Source organism: Parasteatoda tepidariorum, chromosome 3 (assembly GCF_043381705.1).
Source record: "Parasteatoda tepidariorum isolate YZ-2023 chromosome 3, CAS_Ptep_4.0, whole genome shotgun sequence".
Lineage (NCBI taxonomy): Eukaryota > Metazoa > Arthropoda > Arachnida > Araneae > Theridiidae > Parasteatoda > Parasteatoda tepidariorum.
The window spans coordinates 9,498,122-9,524,355 of record NC_092206.1 but is presented as its reverse complement, the minus strand read 5'-3'; the positions used below and the strand labels follow the sequence as shown (position 1 = coordinate 9,524,355).

At 32.7% G+C, this 26,234-nt stretch overlaps 1 protein-coding gene across 1 annotated transcript; it reads left to right on the top strand.

Moving 5' to 3' along the window:
* The first annotated feature begins 979 nt into the window (after nucleotides 1–979).
* Nucleotides 980–22,714, top strand: LOC107441485 (astacin-like metalloprotease toxin 1). The gene is made up of 6 exons (XM_016054771.3): nucleotides 980–1,068; nucleotides 11,751–11,827; nucleotides 13,669–13,756; nucleotides 15,352–15,460; nucleotides 17,428–17,603; nucleotides 22,426–22,714. Exons 1-6 carry the CDS (start codon nucleotides 1,008–1,010, stop codon nucleotides 22,653–22,655), a joined length of 741 nt encoding a protein of 246 aa, XP_015910257.2. The 5' UTR covers nucleotides 980–1,007; the 3' UTR covers nucleotides 22,656–22,714.
* The last annotated feature ends 3,520 nt before the right edge of the window (nucleotides 22,715–26,234 follow it).

Below are 26,234 nucleotides of genomic sequence, written 5' to 3'. Positions count from 1 at the left end.
TAAAGAAAGCAGTATTTTTAAACTGCAAGATTTATGTAGTAAGCGTTTTTACACTAATACAGACATTCGAAATGCAGTATAAGCTTCTAATTTATAACAGCAGCGATATTCAATAGGATTAATTGTTTTTATAAAATTTCAATTGCTTCAAAAAAGTAAGAAGATGATTATACACTGAAGAGCCATTATATTATGACCATCCTGCTAATAACATGTCGGACCACCTTTAGCCCTCAAAACTGCTAGCACCCGCCGTGGCATTGATTCCACAAGGTGCTGATAGGTAGTCTGAGGTATCTGGTACCAAGCGCTCACCAACTGGTCCTGCAATTCCCTCACATTGCGAGGGGGTAGCGTGGCAGCACGAATTTGGTTTTCCAAGTAGGACCACAAATGCTCTATTGGATTAAGGTCAGGTGAATTTGGGGGCCAAGACATGACTTGAAAGTCACTGGAATGTTCCTCGAACCAATCCATGACGATTCGACCCTTATGACATGGTGCATTATCCTGTTGGTAAACACCACCCCCGCAGGAAAAACTGCTGCCATAAATCGGTGAAACTGGTCTGCAACTATGTTCAAGTAGCTTACAGACGTCAGGGATTGTTCTAAGAGGATTATGGGTCCTAATGTGCCCCATGAAAACATTGTTCCTAGACGAGAAACCATGAAAATCTGGCTGAGCCCATTGTTATAGATAGAGGGTGATCATAATGTAATGGTTCTTCGGTGTATATTTCGAGTGCTAAATCATATCTTTTTTTGTTCTCCATTTATTAGAGAGACAAACTTTCTTTCAACTGCCTTGAAAAACAAGTTATATTGAAAAACTTTCTCTTAATATTTCTTTCAACAAATTAATTTTTAATAAACGTTCCATATCAAGAATAAACTGTAGAGTTAATCTCGTTATCAACGCATCTGGGGGAATGTATGCACCTGCACATTTATTCACAATCTCGAAGGTATATATATTTTTTAAATCAGTACACGATTAGTATCAGAATGGCATCGACGTTGATACTGTTTATTTTGTTTATTGGGTGCAGTAGCGGGCATCCCATAGGTAAGTACTCATGTAAAACAAATCAAAATTATTTTATACTGCCGTGCATTTAAAAAATAACACACAAAAAAAATATCAAAATTTAGAATTTTATTTATTTGGTCTTTTTGTATAATAAGCTATATATAGCAAAATAAATTTTTTTCCTTCTCAAAATTAAGTTTTGTTATCAGTTTTCTGAAATTTTATCTTAGTTTTGTCAGTGGAAACGAAAATACTTGTCACAGTGTTATATTCGGAAATTTATCGGGAAGCACTATTTCTTTTTTAAGTGCACTGTAGAATACTCGTAAGTGCTTGACCCATTCTAGAAAATGGTACAAAACTTTACTCCAGTAAGTAAATAATAATAAATGTATCTGATTTTCATAGGATGTCCTTCGTAGTCTAGTTATTTCGACTGCAAAGGATTTGAAAATTTATTAGGTGATGGATTTAAAAATGCAGTCTTATCTCGCTAATTTTTCTTCACCATAAATTGTTCGTTTTTTTTTTCTCCAATTTTTTTTTCTTTTTAAATTTTCTTTATTATATTTATCAACAAAAGGCAATATCAAGTGTGGGATGTATCTTCTTTTACTTTCAAGTTACACTCGAAAGCAATTTTTTTCACACTGTTTGGAAAAAAAGTCTTATATTCCTTTCATATTTTTTTTATCCATTAATTTACTATTTATAAAAATCCAGAGATGGTGTCGCAGCTTCCATTGTTGTCCATGCATTTTCATTGGCCAGAAAATCACGTGGTAGGATCTAGTTTTATCTCATTCATTTCCATATTGTTTTGGTTGCCATCAGCATTAAATTAATAGAAGTCAAAAAGATAATCTTTTTCTATAAATATTTTTGTATCCCGAATTTTAAGATATTTTCCGGTACTGTTATTATTAATGCTTTTATTAAGCAAGCCAACAGTTCAATGTGAAACATCCCTCTTCGAAGTAGGCGCGTTAAAATCGTAGTGATCGTTTCGACCAAGGTTGGCGTGTTCACATCACGTCCGGGTCACCAATGTGGGGAGAGTTGAATTCGTCCATGTCAACCGTCATCTATGAAAAGGTATCCCACCATAGAATCGAGTTAACATGTCTTATATACTAGGGAATTGGAATTATATTTTTTGTAGTGGTAGACAAGCTACACCTGTAATATTTTTTGCACAAATTAGTTCGCTCATTTAAGGTGAATTAAAAACTTTAAAATTGCATTTAGTATATGAAACTCCAATGACTAGAACATAATTTATTCAAGTGTTTTGCTTTTTTTCTTCGTAGTACCAGATAGATTCATTGCATTTAAGTTTTCCATCCATTCTTGGAAGAAAAATAACAGGAAGATGGTTTGTCTTTCACACTTCATTCAAGGAAAACTAATTTTCTGTATGTCATTTGTTGGAACAAAAATACTTTGTATACGTCAAACTTTAATGATATTTTAACTATTTATAAGGTTGTGGGATAAATTTAAATGAATGAATGAAATTGAAGTAATGAATTTGGCTTTGCGCCAACTTCATTAGTTTTTGAAACGTCGACGGGAAGATATTTACTCATCTATGATTTCTCTGACCATCTGTTGATTACTTCTGCAAATAAAATAAAAATATCGATAAAGGGCTTAATTTGCATAAAGAGTAACAGTGAAAGTTTGCATGGGGATCAGAGAGGGGTCAACACTGGAGAGCTATTTTCACTCGTGCGAAATGCGTTCATTTAATTGATAATTTCCTATTGGGTTTATTTGTATCCTTAGAGTTTAAGAGCTCGGTTATTTACAAGCTCTCAGATGTTCAAACTTGTGGCCAATTCTTCACGGTACGTAAAATTTTGAAAATTCAGTTTCCCGAAAAAAGAGACTCAAAAATCAAATTAACTATAGATATGAATTGCAAAATTCAAAATATTGCATAGGTAGAGAGATCGCTAAAATTTTTACCGAAGTTGTGACCTGTTTAACATCACAAGTTTCAAGCTCATCACAAGTTTGTGAATACGCTAAACAGAATTTATCGTCATATTATCGTCTATCAAACTTCTGGGTTAATTTAGGGGCTCGAAGTTTCAAGCTCATCACAAGTTTGCGAATACGTCAAACAGAATTTATCGTCATATTATCGTCTATCAAACTTCTGGTTAATTAAGGGGCTCGAAGATTCACGCTCATCACAAGGTTGTGAATACATCAAACAGAATTTATCGTCATTTTATCGTCTATCAAACTTCTGGTTAATTGAGGGGCTCGAAGATTCACGCTCATCACAAGTTTGTGAATACGTCAAACAGAATTTATCGTCATATTATCACCTGTAAAACTTCTGGTTAATTGAGGGGCTCGAAGTTTCAAACTCATCACAAGTTTGTGAATGCGTCAAGTAGAATTTATCGTCATATTATCGTCTATCAAACTTCTGGGTTAATTTAGGGGCTCGAAGTTTCAAGCTCATCACAAGTTTGCGAATACGTCAAACAGAATTTATCGTCATATTATCGTCTATCAAGCTTCTGGGTTAATTGAGGGGCTCGAAGTTTCAAGCTCGTCACAAGTTTGTGAATACGTCAAACAGAATTTATCGTCATGTTATCATCTATTAAACTTCTGTTTAAGTAAGGGGCTCGAAATTTTTCTAGCTTAGTGACACCTGCCTTTGACGTTAATGCAAGTTATAATCATCGTGATTTCATCGCCTAAAAGAAACTATTATCTATTCCCAAAAAAACTTTCAACTTGCTAAAGTGTTTAAATTTCAACTGAAGTTCTATATTTCATTATTACTTAATATTCAATGATTTCTGCAAGTTCCTATTTCCAAAGGATCCAATTTTGCGTTAAGGATCAATTGCGTAGAATTTGATACATCAAAAAGCTTCTCATACGCAAATTTATTTTATTTTAGCGTTTGTTACTTCTTTATTAATGAAATGTAATGTTTTTATTAATTTAAATTATTCTTTATTAATGTAAAATGAAACAATTTATTATTGATTGATTCAAAAGAAACATTTGATAATTTTTTTCAAAAATGGATTGAGATTGGTTTATTTAAATTTTGTTGCTTTAATACACAATCTCACGTCCTAACTCCCTATTAGGGCTTTTGTGAACATAATTATCATTTTATAAATCTTAAATTACAACTTTGAATAAAACAACTTATAAAAACCATGTGATATCAGAAGGAAAGAAGAAGACATTCAATAATTTTTAGTTTTTATTAAAGAAAAACTAATTTACAATAGAGAGAACAAGCATCTTAAAAAGTTTTCATTTGTCTGAATTTAAGTATGTATAGTTCTTCAAACTATTGGAAGCTCTACTTTAATTCATGTAGTTAGTTAACCTAAGTTCGATACGCTTTTAAATTTCTTTCGTTTATTGAATTCTTGTACTAAGTCCAGTTGCTTTTAGTCATTGGCAAGTTCTTGAGGCATTTAGCTTGCAAGAAGTTCAACGCATTCGAACTGGAATTTCAATGAATACAAAAAAAACTTTAATTTCTTCATTTACCAGTTTGTTAGAAGGCTGCCTGACAAAAATGTTTGCTGTAAATTCGATGTTTAAGCTTTCTTTTTGCTGTGGAGTCTTCGCTTCCTTGCTTGTTGAACATGCTCAACAAAATCCTAGAAATCGAATTGAGTTTTATAGCCTTGATGGTGAAACGAAATAGCAGCCATTAATAAATGATCTGGTTTGAAGAAAGAAATCTCAATAATGTCTACAGATGTGGGTAATAATTTACAAAATACAGTAAAAAAGTTTGTTTTTTTTTTAAAAAAAGATCAAGCTTATGTTTTTTGTTGAGCAATTGTCCAGCCTAAAACTAGCATATGTTTCACATCTCTGAAGTAAATAGAAAATCGACTTTCTCCTTTCACTTATTGCTTTCTCCACAAGGCAGCGAATTGTTTAGCCTTTCTTTTTTTACCAATAAGTACAGTACTTTCATTAAATACCATCATACTACAGGACTTCTTTGAAAGAATCCATTCCTGGCAGCGCAATCACCTTTTGTAGATCAGCACGAAGTATTAGGTGTCTGTGGGCGACTGCCGCTTAGAGAAATATTGACAGTGTTCTTTATACAAATATAAATAGCGTGTTTCTTAATAGATATATAGGTAGTACTTTTTTTTAAAGAGATACACATAGCCATTCTCTATAGATAGCGTGTTCTTTATAGAGTTTGCAATTTTCAGCTTCTTCAGTGTGATGCATCCAATTAATCCAAGCCAAACAATTTGGTGATAAAGCATCCTTATCGTTGTTCCTCAAATTCAAAGCTTAAGTCTCATTCTTCATGACCTATTTTTGTACACGAAGTCTTCAACTAATTAAGTTCCTTCCTTTCACGGGTCTTAATAACAGCCATCAGACTTTCCATCTTTTNGCAAGCTTCCGATAATATTTGGCAATTTTCCTCTCATCCAAATCCCCAGCATGATCACTCTTGCATCCAGAGCAAGAGCTCAAATTGGCGAAATATCGCCTCAATCTCTTAAGCCACTTCATGACTTAAAAATTAATCAATTTGCAAATAAATCTCCTTGAAAAATATTCAAGATAGCGCCCCAAATACAAAGTTTGGAATGACAATAATCACTAGTTTAATGCATCTCTTTAAACAATACTGACACATTGTTGCATTTAGAATAGTTGTGTTTTGTGATTTTTCTGTTAACAATGAGCAACAAAACTAATATTTTCATTGTTATAAACTAGACACTGGGGGTTCCACGTTCGGCTGACCACTTGACCGGAACATCTGCTCCTGCACCCCAGAGCCCAAGGTCAAGAAAACTGAGATGGGCACAGTAGGCCTTGGCCCAGTATGGGCTGTCGTGCTGCTGAGTTCAGTTTAGTTTATCTAATACAAAATATCTAATACGCTACGTTGTTTTCCACTCTTTGAAATCACAAATTATTTTTTTTGTGTGTGTTAGGTGTTCGTTCATATTATTATTTTTCTTCGAGTTCATTACTAGTTATAAACACGGATTTCATAAGTTCGGTTGTAAGCATTGAAGACCAATTCCTTACTGTTCAAGAAAACTATAGTAGAATTTTTAAAATCTCACCCTCTTTTCCACCAAAATAATAATAATAATCATAAGAAAAAAAAATTTTTTTTTTTGAAAATAAGGTAAAAAAAGTTCTTTTTGTAAATCAGTATCAATCCCAAAAATATTTAAACAAAATACTACTGGAAAAAAAAACAGTCCCATAAAGAGTTAAATTTACCGGTTCTTAAGAAATTTAAAAAATGGTGTTCTTTTCCTATTAAAGAAGAAACAAATTTCTTTTTATAAGCCTTCACTATGAAATTACAAATTCTATTCATCACTTTTCACTATTTGATATATTTATTAGAAAATATTAAGCATAGTGGCGGATACAAACTTAATAAAATCCATCTAAATTTTTAAAGTCTGTCCTTAAAATTATTATATGTATGATACTTTATATGATACTTTATATAAGACCCTAATTATATATATGATATTTTAATAGATCATTCTAATTGATTAAAATATTAACAGTTATGAACATTTATATTTACGTAGCTGTCAAATGAATCGGACAAGTGAATAGATGGCAGCCTTGATTAAAATTCTTTTAAAATTAATTTTAGATTCAATCTCAGCCAAAGTTGTCGCTGTATGCGTCATTTTAAATTTTCCAAAAAGCTGTAAGAAGTATACTTCACTTTTTTTTCTTCCCGTAACCAAAATAATTTTCCTTGTGCCGTCAAATTCGTTTACTCGATCCCGTTTTATTTTATTCGGCATATTTCTGTTAACGTTTAAACACTCATACACGGCTTTTAAGTTGTTGAATACACAAGTTACCGTCACAAATTACTGGTTAAATATCCTCTGTGTCCAAGTACGCGTGTTTCTATCGAGATACACATGTTCAGATCACGTGCGAAACATGTTCAGATCACGTCAGAAACAAGCCTGCCTGCGAGCAGCCTTTGTGGGGCTAAGTTACCGACACTAAAAGGAGGTAACACAAGATATAATCAAGTCAACATACCGTATATACTAAGAAACTGGAATTTAAAAGTTGTAGTGGTAGTTATGCTCTATATCGTAAGCCTACAAGGGTCTTATGTAGAAATTAATATTGGTCCCCTGTTCAAAACCATTCGAGGATCATTATTTAAAAATTTAGACACCCCATAGTGGTCCTGTAAGGTAAACCTTTAAAGGTCCTACATAAAAATAAATATTTGGTCAGAATGTAAAGCAATTCTAAATAGGATCTATCATTAGAGAACTTACACACCTCAGTCTCGGTCCGATATCGAAAGCCATTCTAAGACCATTTTCTAGAAATATATAAAACCAGTATAGACTTGCAATAAAGGACCGGTTTTGTTGTTGTTGACGTATGCCTGTTTTAGGCAGAGGGGTGCGATTGTTCTTGTTTTCCACTGGCGCCATCTATGGCCAAGAATTCGACTTCTGCCACACCATATGTCGCACCCGTTTTTAGGGCGGACCCATTCATTCATCCACAGATCGTAATTTTGACCTGAATCAGAGAACGATCGATCTCCAATCCAGTACCTCCAGAGGTAATGATTTGCTATGGGAACATGGAGGACTTTTGCGACTCGACAGATTTAACGTGCATCAGTCACTTTACCACACGGGGAGTCTTCGGCCGGCGGGCCGGAACCCACGAACTCTCGGACATGGGCCCAACGCCCTACCAACCAGGCTATCCTGGCCCTAACTAGTTTTATATTTTCATCTATTGAACCTAGAGAGACTTAAATTTTTTTTATAATATCCAGTTCTATATCTAGTTCCTTAAAAAGTGATTTAAAATACAAACAAATCTACCTATAACAGATTTTTTCTTTTTTGCTCATGAGACATTTCTGTTTATTTCACAATAGTCCAAGTGCAATAGTATAAACATTCACTTTTTGAAGAGAAATATCTTGTCCATTAAACTTCTGACAGTTCATATAAAATTTTGGTAAATGTGTACAGGATTGGAAGAAAATTTTGGTTTAGGATTATTTATTATGAAATAAGAAAACCACTGCGTAAATGCTTTGTCCTAAAACTCTTAACAGATCCAAATATCTCGAAAATGAGTTAATTAATGGAGCAATTAAACACGCATATTTTAAAAAGGAAAATTTGCTTTTACTCATAAGGCTTTTGGAGGTTTGGAGTAGAAAATTAAGCGATGTTAGGAGCCTTAAAAATTTATTCTTATTCTTCATAATGCAGGATGTTAAAAAATAGATTGAGAAAAGCGTTTATTATTTACTTTTAAGGTTTTACTTAACGGATATAAAATATCGGATTAATTGGCCAATTTTAAATTGGGTCTACATTGGATGAATAACGTCTTTGAAATATCGGGTGGATCGTACAATTCAATATATGGCCTATATTGGTTGAGTAACTGCTATAAGATCAGGGCCGGATTTAAGCTTGGTGGGGCCCTAAGCTACTGAAAATGATGGGGCCCTTATAAGTTCAATTCCATTTCTATGCACCTAAAGTAAACTGCCACTATTTTTTATCGTTGAGTATTAACATTATATTATTAAAAAATTTGGTAATATTACTTTATTGTTAAATATATTAATTGTGATGAGACAATTATGTAGAACCTTTCTTTTATTGCACATATTTTTTGAACGAGGGGAAAAAGTTACAAAAGAAACACATTTTAAGCACAGAGTAAAAATGTGGCGTGCTGGGCCACTATATATTTAACAGAGTTTTTTTTTTTTTAGATTCATTTTGAATATATTTTATTTGTAATTTTTAATGATTTTTTCGCGAATTTTTTTTTCAATTGTATTTTTTTTACGTTACAAAATCTATAATACTTAGAAACATAAAATTTTGAATGTGCGTAGAAAATATGCAAAGAGTTAGAAAGAAAACAAGAAAATACAATTTGATTATTAGTTTTATTTTTTTTATAACCGCCGTTAAACAACCGACTCAATTTTGAGTTTACGCCCCATCAACCAGGCTATCCCGGCCAAACTTATTAGTTTATTTTATAACAGTCATTGCACAGCCGACCCAATTTCGAGTTTACGACTACTAATATTCAACTCCGTAGCCTTGTCATTTTGAATCCAATCCAAAAGACAAGGGAACTGCTAGATTAGTACCCAGATATATTTATTTGTTATGAGAACTTGGAGGACTTTGTGACCCCGACAGATTTAACATGCACCAGTCACCATTTTATACATGGGTATTCTTCTGCCGGCTGGATTCAAACTCCCATTCTCACAAACACGAGTCCAACGCCCTATCACCCAGGCTATCAGGGCCAAATTTATTAGTTTATTTTATAACAATCATTGCACAGCCGACCCAATTTCGAGTTTACGACTACTAATATTCAACTCCGTAGCCTTGTCATTTTGAACCCAATCCAGCAGTCTCTGGAGCAGGTGAGGGCCGTTATATTAATACTGTTTGTAAAAATAAAAAGAACCTTTCGTAAGCTGATATTATTTAATTGATGTTTATATTAAAAATATTTCTTCATTATTTTTGCTTTATTTTTAATTATTTAAAGAACATTAGTTAAATTTTAGTGCAAGAAATTTTTTTTTCATTATTTATGTAAATTTTTGGCTTATATTTTTAAAGATTTATTGAAGAGTCTATTAAATATCAGAGAGTATAAATGTCATACGGGTTTGAAGTATCAGCTCTGCTCTTGATGGTGTATAGTGGCTAGGATGTGAAAGAGCAACTGTCCCGGTCATTCCGCCAAAACGAGCATTCAACATATCAATGGAACACGCCAAAGCTTTATATCAATTAGCAATTAGTTTTAGATAATTACAATTGTAGAATAATTATCTTATTATAGAATGAAATGTTTTAAAAGACAAATATCTGTTAATGTTTAACATTTAATCAACGAAAAAACAGAACCAATATTGAAATCTAACGAATTTATTATTTTTAATTACTGATAAAGTTTGTGACAGAAAAAAAAAATAAAGCCTGATAGATTTCAGAATTTTAGAAACACCTTCTAGTTATACTATTCAATCAAATAGGTTTCGATGTCTTTCATCCCGGTCTCATTAGTGATTCAGCATATTTCGATATCATTTTTGTTTCGTTCTTACTTAATATTAATTTGTTTGCGACAGTTAATTTGTATACCTCTTTTACTACATTTTCGAGGAGTTTAAAAATATAATATTGAGGATTTTAACTGAAATGAAATTTGCTTTTTTTGTATGCCTCTTTTATTACGTCATCATCACACCCACACGCAACTGTCTACTCTAAATAATGCTATATAGAATGAGATAGCAAAACAAACGTGTGTAGTTATTTAAATTCTTATTCAAAAGTATTAGTTAATTTTTTTTTTTTGAAACTGACAATTTCTGTACTTTTTTAGATATTTTAAAGTGCTATTTAAAACTGCTGCATATCACATGACAGCATTAAATACATCATTTGTACAATTTTAAAGTAAAATAAAAGGGAATTCTGATCCTTAAAAACAGATATTAAATAGTCTGATGATCGAATGATGGGGCAAAAAAAAAAATTTTTACCTTTTAAACTAAAAAATTGTTTATTTATAAATAATTTGTTAATACTCAAATTGCTTGAAAGATGATATGTTCCCTACTAATGACAACGAAGTTTTTTGTTTTATTCAGTCATTTATTTATATTTATTATGTCCGACAATGTAAAAAAAAAAAAAAAATGCATTTTCGGCTTCTGAGGGCCCCAGCTCCGAATAAAACTTTAAAAAAAGAGGGTGGGGAAAGTAGGATCTGGGGGCCCTTGTCATCTCGGGAGCCCCAAGCTACAGCTTAGTTAGCTTATACGTAAATCTGGCCTTGTATGAGATATTGGGTCAATCGGACAATTTTAAGTGGGGTTTATATTGACTAAATAACAGCTTTAAAGCATCAGTTGAGCCGGATACTGCTACATCGAACCGACAACGGCTGAATAACTGCTATAAAATATTGGATGATCTTAACAAATCTATTACATTGGGTCAATATTGTGTAAATACGGGAAATAAAATATCGGGGGAATTTGACAATATATAGGGTAAACTCTGTCTGAATAGTGGCTATGAAATATCTGGTGAACTTAACAGATCTGCATAGGGCAGATATTGGGTAAGTAAGGGAAATAAAATAGCGGGTGAATTTGACAATTTTGAATATGATAAACTTTGGCTGAATAGTGGCTATGAAATATCGGGTGAACTTAACAAATCTGCATACGGCAGATATTGTGTAAATAAGGGAAATGAAATATCGGGAGAATTTGACAATTTTATATAGGGTAAACTTTGGCTGAATAGTGGCTATGAAATATCGGGTGAACTTAACAAATCTGCATAGGGCAGATATTGTGTAAATAAGGGAAATAAAATATCGGGTGAAAGTGACAATTATATATAGTGTAAACATCTGCTGAATAGTGACAAGAAAATATCAGGTGAATCGAACATTTCTATATCAGTTCAATATTGGCCCTTTAAAATCTTGTTGAGGCAAGATTGGTGAATATTGGCCCAATAAGTTTCCAAGTTATTTTACTGCTAGGGTCTTTTCTTTTTTTCGCACATGGTTTAGAACTAATTGTATATATTTTTTAAATTAACAGTCTTAGTTTTAATAACATTTTCCATTTAAAGATGATTATGATCCAATTAATTTCCCGATGGAAAATCCAGACTTATTTGGAGGAGACATGCTGGGATTTGATTCCGAGGTATTTTCTTTTAATTATTTATTCACTAACTTTCTATTTGTAAAAAAAAAATTTATTTAAAAAAATCTATTAAATTATCATTTATTTTATACTTATATCTAATAAAAAATAAATAAATTCATCAACTCTGCATACTTTAAATTAAAAATGGCGTTGAGCAAATCGGTGGCAATGTTCAACTTTGTAGTCTTGTTTTTGCACCCAACCCAGAAGACAAAAATTTGGACAAATTAGCTTCTGTGTTCTTTCCCCCCTATTTCCAACGACGGTTTTCTGATTTAAATTTAGAAACTGGAAACGTGTTTTAATAAATGAATTATAATTTTGCCTGTAAGTATTTGAAGCTAAACAGGAAGAAAAAAAACTGTAAATAAATGCTAATGAAATTCGTAGAAGTAATCAAACAATGTCATTCAACAGATGCGAAAAGATAATTTGTTAAATGTCATTTGTTTCGCTTGTGAATTTAATTTCAGATTGAATGAATTTCATCATAGCAAAAATTCTCTCGGGAGTTTTGAAAAAATAAAATAAATATAAAAGTTTCTGATACTTTAAACGAAACCTACTAGAAAAAATACAACAATCGAAGAGCAATGACAAAATAATTAGCAAAAATAATAATAATAATAATTCCCCCCCCCCCTTTGACTATCAGGTTTAACCCTTTCTGGGACGGCAGACAAAATGTTTCACCATTCCCACATACTCCGAGCTAGTACGTATTTAGTACGCATGAGTACAGTACTAAAACGAATGTAATTGAGTACCGTATTGATATCACGTCAGTGTGAACTTGGGCCTCTAGGGTACGGAAGGCTCGTTTCACATATGATGTTGTGATCCCTAAATATTATAATTATAACATTATAACCATCGTAAAACAATTGACCTTTTTTGGGGGGATTACGACTAATGATGTTCAATTCCGCAGCCTTGTAATTTTGAACCCAATCCTGAAGACAAGGAAACTCATGGATTAAGTATTTGGAGAATTTTGAGAACTTTTTTGATGGAACTTCACCCCCATTTTCATTACACGAAGAGAAAAAACCACGAAAATCTCTCACGGTTAGCCTGACGGCAGAGGGACTCTAACCCATGATCCGTCTGCCACTGAGGATATTTTACATCAGCATTGTGGTCAGTGCAAGCCGGATGCGGAATTCGTATAGACCAGCCATTGCTGGGATTCGAACCCAGTTCGCCTCATTGGAAATGGAACCCTCTATCCCCTGAGCCATCACGGTTCTTTTACCGGCTATTTAATAATTTTATAATTTTTGCGTGTGATGTAATAGATAATGAGGGAAAACTACAGTTTGTCTATTAAAAGAACTCCCCTCGACACGAAATCAAAAGCCATCTGCTGCTAGGGAAACAAGAAATGGTGCATTTCAAACAGGGAATCTTCTTTATCCCCTAATTCCCTTTCTTTCATTAACCCAAGTAAAAGCCTGTCTTAAATATTGACCTAACATCCCTACTACAAATAGTCAAACTTCGTTACCATAGTCACCGCCACTTCTTTAGACGAATGGCGGAGGGGAGTTCTCTCCATAGACAGACTACAGTTACATTTTTCCTAACATAAAACTTAAGCACATGGATTTTAGTGCGGGATTCTATACTCTCTCAATTTTCTAATATATCTAATTAAAGAGCTTATTTTTCCCACCCTAATTGATATTTTCTGTGCCTCACTCAATCATGTACGCCATGTTATTAAAGGTCTTCATCAGGACACATCCTTTATGATAAATGCGATATTTCTGAATAAGGAATAATTATCCTAATTTAAAAATTACTCTTTAGAATATATTTATATATATATATTTAAGGATCGTAGTGCCATAGTGGACAACAGGCAGTTATGGGAAAGGGGTGTCGTTCCATTTGTTGAGGATCCTGGTTTGAATAAAACAGTCAGTAAGTAACATTATTTTTCTTCTTTCAAAATCATTTAATTATTGTTAAAACATAAATGCAATAATTTAAATAATTCCATCAGCTTTTTAAGATGCATTTGTTTGACTCATTTTCCCCTAATATGAAATTTGCATTTAGGGCATGTAAACTCCTTGGAAACAGTTGACATAACCGGCATAATATAAATAATCCCTAGAAACTGAAGAGAAGAAATAGACTATCTTCATAATTGAAGAGTACCGACATTTTTTCGAGTGCCATAAACAAGGCTCTCATTCTCAAGACACAAAGAAAAAAGATATGAAAAGAAACACGGGAATGAATGCCATAGGCCTAGTAAAATAAGAAGCTGAAGAAAGATTATGAAACCCATTTCCATGCATCATGGTTAAGCGAGGTTCTACCTGCATTTACCTTTCTCCAGACTGCAGTACTTTTTCTACTCTCCTTTTGTAAACTTTTCCCCTGCTTACGGAAGCAGGTTACAAAAATCTGTCTTTTACTAAGTATTTTAGCGCATGTAATGTATGTTAAAAAAGAAAATGGTAATCAAAAAACAAAACGCGTAAAAAATCGGTAGAAGAGGGGAGCGTTGGTGGTGGAAGGGGACAAGTCAGAGTAGGTTGCATTTTCATGCGGAATGTAGAGCTGGAGAAACAAAGATTGGTGGGAACTTGGGCATAAACTTTAAGAGTGCAAAATTTACTTTCCCCGTCAGCTCATTTTATACACTTGAGTTTGGTTTCATTCCTATAAATGCTGATTACCATAATAACATCAGTTACGACCTAACCTTACAATTAGCATGAACATGTATCCTGCCCGCATTTGATCACCCTGAAAAGCAACCGAGGGTGAGCGGTATAGATCCTCGTTAAACTATTCTAAAAAGTACTTGACTTCACGCAGATATCGTCGGACCACAAAAGTAAGGGAGTTTAGCCCTCTGCAGAAGATCAAAATTGTGATCGCATGTTCTCGGATTAATGACCGGACCTTTTGCTCATTGCGCAGTTTTGGTGTGACGTAAATAAAGTACTACTACAACTTGTCTAAATTTGCCGGCCTCGGCCACCGTTGTTCTTATCAGGTATCTTATAATTGGGTATAATATAAAAAAAACACAACTACTTCCACTTAGTAGGAATAACATTTACCATGACGCAATGCTAAATTCTATGCCACTATCCACATAAATGCCACTATCCACATAAATCAATTATTAATCAAAAATCGAATATCAATTACTTTTCTTTATAATGCAATAAAATCTGGCGAGCAGCTATTTAAACGATCAAACACTTCGTTTGTTTATTTGTGGCTTGAAGTTAGGCTCGCAGAAAATACCGTTCATGGGTTAAATTTAGTAGGCTATAGTATACCCAATTTGACCAAATTTTTAGACGCATTGTAGTGTTTTAATAATTGCACGTTTTGCTCGAGTTTATACGCAATACTTTTACATTTAAACCCACATATGTAATGGATGATGATGACAAAGTTTATCTACCTAATATTTTTAATAAAGCAAAAACTGGCCTCTATTGTGTTTTGAAAATGAATGTAACTTTATTTTGTTAACCGATGTTTTCTAGTCAGATGGATTCTTCAAAAAGCTTTTGATCAATACCAAAAAAACACCTGCATCAAGTTTGTTCCCAGAACTACAGAGAAAGACTACATTCGACTCTTTCCCGGACAAGGGTGAGACCGTAATATTAATTGCAACATTATTCATTACGTTTTTCTTAAAAAGAAAAAAAAATTAAAACCAAAAAAGCACACGACAATTTCTAACGAACAATTATTGGAGTCGACTAAATTCACTAAAGTGAAAGATAGAAAGAAAGCGAAACATAAAATCACTAAAAAAATAATTTTATTTGAGAATAAACGGAAAAGAGGAGTCTTAAAAAGTCGTTTGCATTCTAGCGTTCTTAAAACGGTTTTTAACTCATACTCAGTGCTGTGATTGATTCTGATAACTTCTTCTTCTTAATATTGTTGGACTTTAATTTTAATAAGGTTTCAAATTGTTGAGACTTGATGTTTTTTTTAAATAAGAAATACAGTTTAAAAAATATTGCAAAAAAGAAGAAAAAAAATATATCACTTAATACAAGTTTAATAAAATCTGTCAAGGTTATATGATTGCACATGACGATTTTGGCAATAGCGCAGTCAAAACTTTGTAGAAGAAACATTTAGTTATTCTTGTAATCTTCAGGCAAATTGAAAACAGTTGCCATTTATCTGACAGAGGCGAATTGCGAAGTTAACGACAACGTTTTAAATTAACATTAATAGGCAGCACAGCAAGTGCAAAAGTTTAGTCATTAATTCTATTTTCTGGAGAAAAAATGGACAATTTAAGTTCATTTTGGCATTTTCAGTTTTTTAGGGAAGAATTCGAAAAAAATTTTTTTTAATGTATATTTATCGGTAAACGGTAGGACGAATTTTTTTCTTCTTCTGGCAAGCGAAAATGTTATCTCTTCGAATAAGCTAACAATAAAAATATAGTTAATCAAAAAAAAGGAAGAAAGTTTTCTGAAACATTTCTCAAGCGTTATAAATAAAATAAATTAAAATTCTTTTTTAACTTTCAGACCTTGAACTTTTCAAGAATGAAACTTTCCGATTTGAAATATTCATTTCGATTATAAAATATTCATATGCGTTTATAAGATTAAAAATTAGGGGCAAACAAAAACTCTTCGAAAAATGAATAGTAGAAAAACGGAATATTTTGATTTGAAAAACGAGGTACAGTTCGTCTGTAGAAAAAACTCCTCTTGCCACGAAGTCTAAGGCCGTCTGCTGAAATAAGAAGTAGCGCATTTCAAAGAGAAGAGCTGTGAATTCGTCAGCGCTGCTACCCAGGGCCTGATTATCGCCTAGGCCCAATAGGCGCGGGCCTAGGGCGCCCTCACATACTGAAAGAAACAGTTTATCTCAAAAAAGACATTTTTTATTTCAAATTTTCTTTATATTGTGATAACTTAAACTCGTGTAAACATTCCACTAATCAATTTCGAAAGTACAACTGAATTTTTATTGGTGCAATTTTTACTCCAACGGCTTAAGCAAATGCAACGAGAATGCATATTCATAAAGTCTTTTATAAATGATTAGTGTCAACAAGAACTTAAATGCGAAGCTGTAGATGGAAGGCTGCAATCTTTAAAATAATTAAGCTAATCAGTGACTTTAGCAAAAATCACTGATTTCAATTGTTTATGGTCACCAAGCTATTTTTATTTTCATTCAACATTGTTTTGTTGTTTTATATTTTGCTTTAATAATTACATGTTTAAACTTTATCTTAGAAAAATAATCTTCAATTGTCTATTTTTTAGAATGTTTCTCTTGAATCATGCAGTTCAATAGATTCTTTTTATAGTTAGGACTACTCCTCAGAAATTTAATTTCAAAATATTTCGTTAGGGGCCCCGAAAATTTTGTGGGCCTTGGGCCTGAATTTGTCTCGACCGGTCCCTGCTGCTACCTAGAAACACTATAAAATAAGACTTTTAGAAAAATATTTCAATAACTCTAAGGACATGCACTGCAGTAACAGACACGCCTGAAATATTACAGTTAGAATGATCTGACTAGAAATTAGTTTTAACTGTGGTATTAAAAAACTCTTTTTTTGTTTGTTTTTGCAGGTGTTATTCGAATGTTGGCAAAACAGGGGGTGCGCAACCCGTTTCGTTGGGAGAAAATTGCGGATGGGAAGGAGCGATTGTTCACGAGCTGGGGCATGCCATTGGATTTTATCACGAGCAAAACAGATCTGATAGAGATAAGTACATAAGAATTCTGTGGCAGAACATCAGAACAGGTACTCAGTGAAGGGATTTCTAAAATTTCAAACAAACGGTTGAAAAAAACCAAAGGTTAAAAACATCTCGAACCAAACGTTAAAAACGTCTCAAAATTATTAGTGTCTGTTTGATTATTGGAATACGATTAAAATAAATGATAATCTGGTACTTGAAGAGGAATAAAACATCGCTAAAGAAGTTTATTATTTTGCTTTCAATGTAGGATATGCGCTAAAAATTATACTGAAAACGCGTGAGGATAAAAAAAAATTAATAAAAAATAAAAAAATCGTGATCACCTTATTACGATTACTGTTACCCATTGGTCAATTTTTTGTTCTGGTTTGACTCTGATAAACGCCCCAACATTTCAAATCATGGGTTGCAAAAACTGTCTCAATGGATGTCTGTCGTCCGATTGGTTTTCAAATCCTGCCTGTGTACGTGTTTCAAGACGTCACAAAATACTTTTCCTTCTTTAGTATTCATATTTATATTAAAATCACAGTCAAGCCAGTAATTATAAGTTAATGATAAAAAGAATAAAAAAAAAAAAAAAAACAATAGTGCGTGGAGTCCCTCCGCACGGAAGAAGTGAAACTTCGTAAGTGGAAATGAAAATAGGAAGGGGTAGAAATTGATTTTGTTTCTTTTAGACAAACTTTATTAACATTGCTTACAATTCACAATTGATCGCATCTTTTAATTATCACTTTCGAGTTAAGAAATATCCAAATCTATAACATTTACAATGGGATTATGATAACTAAAGTAAGATACGAAATGTTTGAGTTCTATTTTTTCAATATTTCTCGCAAAAACTGCATCAATGGTAGTTCCTCCTGTGGGATCATTCCTACCATTTATCATTTCCAATCCAAATTTGTCTTTAAGGAAGGTTAATAATGTTTCAGGTAACGAGAAATTCACATTAAAATTTCCTGCAAGGATCACAGGCCTCTCGTTACCATGGTAGCGTTAAACGTTTAATGCAACCTTGTTGGAAGTCGCTTTAGAAGTTTCACTTCAATAATTTAAATTATTATTATGTAATTACATTATGAATGATTGCTGGTGAAAATAAAAAGAATTCTAAAAAAATTTCAAACAGCAGCGGTCGCCGTTGCAACGCATACAATGACGACGCATGCGCACTGCTTACTATTACTCTTGAATACAGTTGAAAAGTGTGATGACGTCCAAATAAAGTGCGCACGCCATGAAACACAAAACAAGACCCAATTTGCCAATGGGTAATAAACAAACATTGAAACACAATTATTGTTATTTTTTAAAAGTAACTAAAAAAGAATTTCACTGAAATACTTTCAAACCGAAATCAATTTATTTAGAAGGAAACCTACTCCCTAAACAGCAAAAGTTTTTAATGTATCAGAACTCTAAAACTGGTTGCAACTACTTCATAACAAAGCAAAATGGCATACACATGTCTTCGATCTAGGTGTTTAACTATACCCAAAACCAAGGATAGTTCTGGGTGTAGTGAAACGCAAAGAGTGTTTTTTAAAACTGCTCGGTGTAAAGTGGCCGCCACTATTTTTGCTCTCTAGTAACACTAAAACTTACAGTCCGTGGCCAAATTATTAGACAAACTATAAGATTCTATGAAAAATCTTAATTATCAGGTGGTACTATACGGCTTTATTGCTTTTACGCGACTGAAACTGGTTTGCACTTGTTTACGTTCGTGTATCAATGGGTTAGCATTGTAATGCAATACGTTAAAAATAAATACAAATGGAAAGTATGTAAAATTCTCCTGAATAAAAACTCATTACTTGTACGTTTAAAATAAGATAAAAATAATATAAAAGTATTGCGTATAAACTCGAGTAAAACATGCAATTATTAAAACACTACAGTGCGTCTAATAATTTGATCTAATTATTATAATATACTAATATAATACCTGATATAATAAAAATTCTATATTTATATAATATATCGTCTAATTTATCCAATCATCGAATTTATATTATATATTGTCTAATTTAACCAATTGATACACGAACGTAAACAAGTGCAATCATTTTTCGGTCTCGTAAAAACAATAAAGCTGTATAGTATCACCAGATAATTTATTATGTCCTCTGATACCTGATATAATAAATATTCTATGTTTATATAATATATCGTCTAATTTATCCAATCATCGAATTTATATTATATATTGTCTAATTTAACCAATTGATACACGAACGTAAACAAGTGCAATCATTTTTCGGTCTCGTAAAAACAATAAAGCTGTATAGTATCACCAGATAATTTATTATGTCCTCTGATACCTGATATAATAAATATTCTATGTTTATATAATATATCGTCTAATTTATCCAATCATCGAATTTATATTATATATTGTCTAATTTAACCAATTGATACACGAACGTAAACAAGTGCAATCATTTTTCGGTCTCGTAAAAACAATAAAGCTGTATAGTATCACCAGATAATTTATTATGTCCTCTGATACCTGATATAATAAATATTCTATGTTTATATAATATATCGTCTAATTTATCCAATCATCGAATTTATATTATATATTGTCTAATTTAACCAATTGATACACGAACGTAAACAAGTGCAATCATTTTTCGGTCTCGTAAAAACAATAAAGCTGTATAGTATCACCAGATAATTTATTATGTCCTCTGATACCTGATATAATAAATATTCTATGTTTATATAATATATCGTCTAATTTATCCAATCATCGAATTTATATTATATATTGTCTAATTTAACCAATTGATACACGAACGTAAACAAGTGCAATNGCTGAAACTGCGTATGATATTTGCATTTGTAACGTCAATGCTCGTCACACGTGACATTTGGACAAACGCACATATGCATATGACTTATAAACTGCGCTGTGTTCGTGCCACTGCGCGGTGGTACGTAAATACTTGTTTCACCTCAATAAATATACGTTTATTAATTTATGTTTTATAAAGAAACTGATATTGAGTCAATTATAAAAAAAATTCACACATTTTTCATTCTTAATTAGGTATGTGTGATTTGCGTATTGAGAACTGTTTTTATTTTCGACCCACAATCGACCCTTCCGATTCGGATCGACCCCCATTCGCCCCCTTGTCTCAGATCGACCCCCACTTTTGTTACATAGACCCCTGGGGGTCTATATAGACCACTTTGGCGACCTCTGGTGTAGCGAAACACTAAGAGTGCTCTTAAAAACTACTCGGTTTAAAGTGTATGCCACAATTTTTGTTCTCTAGTAACACTAAAACTTATCATTACAGTAAGATATTATCAGGGCCCCACTTCGCCTAATTGGAGTCCGGGCAAAAACTTCCTTGGGGGGCCCCTCTCTTCTTCACTACTTCAGTAATGAAGAACAGAACTTTATGGAGGTATTTAAATTTTTCACCTCATTATATAGATAGCAAGAAAATTGATTAGAACCTAAAATAGTTATTAAGCCCCCCCCCTCCCCTGATGTTCAGACGAAAACTCGCTATGTCCATTTTATTGATTTTCGGACAATCCTATGTCCATCATGCTGAATACAGTTCTCTGATTGTTAACTTTGTCATCTAGCTGCGAAAAATTCATATCCATGCTGAAATTAAGGCGGAATTCATCGAAATTTTCGTTATTAAGATGGCTCAATTAAGCCAGTCAGAAGCCTATATTTTTGTAAAGATATCGCATTTTGCGATACGTAAAAATACAGGCTTTTGATTGATAAGTGTATCAATACGCATTTTGCGATTATGCGTATCAATAGTTGTCCAAAGCTAGTTATTTCTTTTGTCTAATTGAATTAAAAAACGCAGTTGCTGTAATCCATGGCGGCATTAAGACCAACAAAGGAGAACGAGATAAAATTATCTTGAAAGATAAATTAACTTCTCTACTATTTTTACAATAATTTTTAATCAAAAATTAAATTTAGTTTTAAATCACTTGAAATTGCAATAACTTTTGAACGAATAAGAATTTAGAAAAAAGCTCGCAAATAAAAAGTTTTTGCGTCAAATTTCAAAATGAGCTCATCTATATTTTCCCGGGCGCAAGAGTTGCTGGAGTGGTAATTTTTACTAACACTTAATAATTTTCGAATTAGTTATTAAAAGTAAATTTTTTTTGTTCCATGCTTTTTCCAACGCGTATTCGAAATTTCTCATTTTTAAGTGTGATGCAGTCAGACAAAGATTATTATTGCATAAATTCAGCTCAATCTGACATATGTGTCGAAAATTTTCAAATAAAAGATGCTTAAAAAATTATGCATAAAAGATTATTTTAAAAAAAACTTTGTACTACGATATTGAACAATTACATCAACAATCAAGTATGCAGGTCACAAGAAATAAAACAACATACCTAGACGGAGAATGAAACTGGACTAATATTTAATTTACAGATAAGAGATTATATTTATGACTGCACTACCGCCATCTATATCAGCCTTTGTGCTGCCATCTATGTACAAACATGTAAAACTAGCAAATTTAACAGATACTATAAAAAAAATTTAATAATTTCCCATTCAGTTGAGTCTGTAATCAAGTAACTGAAAAACAGTTCTTTACTTTTTGTTCTTTGCTGTGTTGGCACAGTTCAGGTTTTTAATTTTTATTGGAAATAAGTTTAGAGTAAAGAAGTCTCCGAATTTTTCTCAATTTTCAGTTTGCTTTTCAAAAATAAAAGGAGAACTTTGGTTTGAAATTATCTGTAAAAATCTGAAAATTTTCTGCAAAAAAATTATCTGCAGCGCCAGATGACGAGCTGGTGGATTTCTGCTGATACAAAGATCATTAAACTCCTGATGATTATTTGCAGGAAAAGAAGATCAGTTCTTCTTATTAAAGCCTCACGAGAATCAGTTATTGACGTCCTTCGATTATGAATCCATCATGTTGTACGGATCCTTGACATTTTCTAAGGACTGGAGGGCGAAATTGAGGACCATGGAAACTTTGGACGGAGGCTGGCTAAAAGATCCCATGTCCAAAGGAAAGCTCAGTCAGAAAGATATTCAAAGAATCAACATGTTATATAAATGTCCTTAGTTGTATAAATGACTTCAATGTGAATGTTTCATGAAACGATAAAGAGTATTTCAGAAGTAGTTTTAATTTTATTTATTTCGCGGTACAATGGGTTATGGGCGACGGTTTGAGAAACATTCTTGAGGATAATCGGGAAATATGACATCACAGATTTGATTCTATCCACAGAGGTGATGGCTCCTCGGCTTTGGTAGACCAACTTTGGGGACCAACAAAGGACCAAAATACGTTTTGTTTGCTTACCGGAAAAGGGTACTTAAAGCTAAATATTTGCGAGAGCTTCATGTGAAGCGTGGCGCAGTAGGTAGATCGCTGCGGACAAGTTAGAGCTGGAGAACTTGGGTTCGATACCCAGCGGTGAAATGAGTTTTTTTCTTTTTATTGTTTATTTTATTTCATATTATTTTTGTAATATGTTTTAGCGTGAATAACATTTTCTTATCATTAAAATTATTATTTTTCTTTTGAAAAACAGCAAATAAAAGCAAAAAAGCGGAAAAATTACGGATAATTTATTTATTTATTTTTTATTATTGTTTTAACAACAAGTTTTTCCATATTTTACCGAAAATAAAGAGTTTTTTTATATAAAAATAAGGATATCTCGGTCTTCAAGCACGAATAATGTCTGAAAAACAGACAAATATGGTCTCTGGAGGCATGCACATGTCACCCCCTTTAACTCCCTTTAATATTAACCTATAATATTCAAACTCTTTCAGATATTTAGGTTCAATGTACCGAAGAATCGCTCCAAAGGAAAGTTTTATAAGTTTATTAGGGGACCAACAAAGGATCAAAATACGTTTTGTTTACTTACCGAAAAAGGGTACTTAAAGCAAAATATTCGCAAAAGCTTCGTGTGAAGCGTGATGTGGTTGCTAGAGTGCTGCGGACAAGTTTGCCCTGGAGAGCCTGGGATCGAAACCCAGCGGCGAATTAAGGTTTTTTTGTTTTTATTGCTTAGTTTATTTCTTATTATTTTTGTAATATGTTTTAGCGTGAATAACATTTTCTTTTTATAAAAATTATTATTTTTCTTTTGAAAAACAGTAAATAATAGCATAAAAGCAGATAAATTACGGATAAGGTATTTATTTATTTTTTAATATTATTTTAACAACAAGTCTTTCCATATTTTACCGAGAATAAAGTGCTTTTTATATAAAAATAAGGATATCTCGGTCTTAAAGAGTGAATAATGTCTGAAAAACAGACAAATATGGTCTCTGGAGGCATGCACATGTCACCCCCTTTAACTCCCTTTAATATTAACCTATAATATTCAAACTCGGTCAGATATTTAGGGTCAATGTTCCAAAGAATCGTACCAAAGGAAAGTTTTATAAGTTTATTAGGGGACCAACAAAGGACCAAAATACGTTTTGTTTACTTACCGGAAAAGGGCACTTTAAGCTAAATATTCGCGAGAGCTTTGTGTGAGGCGTGGCGTGGTTGGTAGAGTGATGCGGACAAGGTAGCCCTGGAGAACCTGGGTTCGAAACCCTGCGGCGATTCGAGATTTTTCATTTTTTTTTCATTTTTTATTTTATTTCATATTAATTTTTTAATGAGTTTTAGCGTGAATAACGTTTTCTTGTTATAAAATTTTTTTTTCTTTCGAAAAACAGCAAATAATAGCATAAAAGGGGATAAATTACGGGTAATTTATTTATTTTATTATTTTAACAACAAGTCTTTCCATATTTTACCGAAAATAAAGTGTTTTTTATATAAAAATAAGGATATCTCGGTCTTAAAGCGTGAATAATGTCTGAAAAACAGTCAAATATGGTTACTGGAGGCATGCACATGTCACCCCCTTTAACTCCCTTTAATATTAACCTATAATATTCAAACTCGGTCAGATATTTAGGGTCAATGTTCCGAAGAATCGTACCAAAGGAAAGTTTTATAAGTTTATTAGGGGACCAACAAAGGACCAAAATACGTTTTGTTTACTTACCGGAAAAGGGCACTTAAAGCTAAATATTCGCGAGAGCTTCGTGTGAGGCGTGGCGTGGTTGGTAGAGTGCTGCGGACAAGGTAGCCCTGGAGAACCTGGGTTCGAAACCCTGCGGCGATTCGAGATTTTTCATTTTTTTCATTTTTTATTTTATTTCATATTAATTTTTTAATGTGTTTTAGCGTGAATAACGTTTTCTTATTATAAAAATTATTTTTTTTCTTTTGAAAAACAGCAAATAATAGCATAAAAGGGGATAAATTACGGGTAATTTATTTATTTTATTATTTTAACAACAAGTCTTTCCATATTTTACCGAAAATAAAGTGTTTTTTATATAAAAATAAGGATATCTCGGTCTTAAAGCGTGAATAATGTCTGAAAAACAGACAAATATGGTTACTGGAGGCATGCACATGTCACCCCCTTTAACTCCCTTTAATATTAACCTATAATATTCAAACTTGGTCAGATATTTAGTGTCAATGTTCCGAAGAATCGTACCAGAGGAAAGTTTTATAAGTTTAATAGGGGACCAACAAAGGACCAAAATACGTTTTGTTTAATTACCGGAAAAGGGTACTTAAAGCAAAATATTCGCGAAAGCTTCGTGTGAAGCGTGGCGTGGTTGGTAGAGTGTAGGTAAGTTGTAGGAGATCGGGCATATGTCCGAGAGGTCGTAGTTTAGATCCTCGCAGGCCGAAGACTCCCCCGCGTATTAAATAGTAACTGATGTGCATTAAATCTGCCGAATCTCAAAGTCCTTTATGTTTCCATTACAAATTATACCTTTGGTGGTGCAAGCTATGGTTTAAAATTACAAAGCTACGGAGTTGAACATTAGTAGTCGTAAAACCGAAATCGGGTCGGCTGTGCATCGATGGTTATAGAATAAAAATAAAATCCGATCAGTTTAACGAAGACCGATACCGCGCTCCCTCGGTCCCTAAGAAGGCTGATCAAAGTGGTCACCCACCCGTTCACTGACAGCAGACAGTGATGCTTGACTTCGGTGTTTTACTGGGAACTGCGTCTTTGCGTTCAATTCTCTGCGGAGCAAGAAAAAACAGAACAAGTAAGAATAAATTATTTAAACTCAGTCCAAAAAAGAATTAAATGATTGTAAGAAAAAATATTGACAAACTCACAGGACAAAAAGAGATCGTTTAAACAGTTGGTTATGAACAAAATAGCAATTAAGCTTGAAGAAAAAGTTTTCCGAATAATACAATACAATTCAAGGGAATGAATGTCTAAAATTCATGTTAAAAGAAGAACAAAATTTAAACTGAAAAGGTAGGGAAATGTTAGGAAGATTTCAAAAGTTTTTTTGGATATTTTATGGAAACTCTGAATATATTATGATAGATATTATTGACAATTGTATAATCTTTTTACTAAATCGAAAATAGTAGGCAAGTTCAACGAAATGCAAAAAGAAGATAATAAATAATTAGCAGAAAAGAAACAAATTATACAAAACCAATAACCATAATAGTAATATTTATGAGACAAAAGAAATTAACTATATTTTTCGTAAAAATTGATTGGTTAAATAAACATTTAAAATTTTAAAAAAAAAATTATTGTTGCATTTTTTGACAGAATAACCA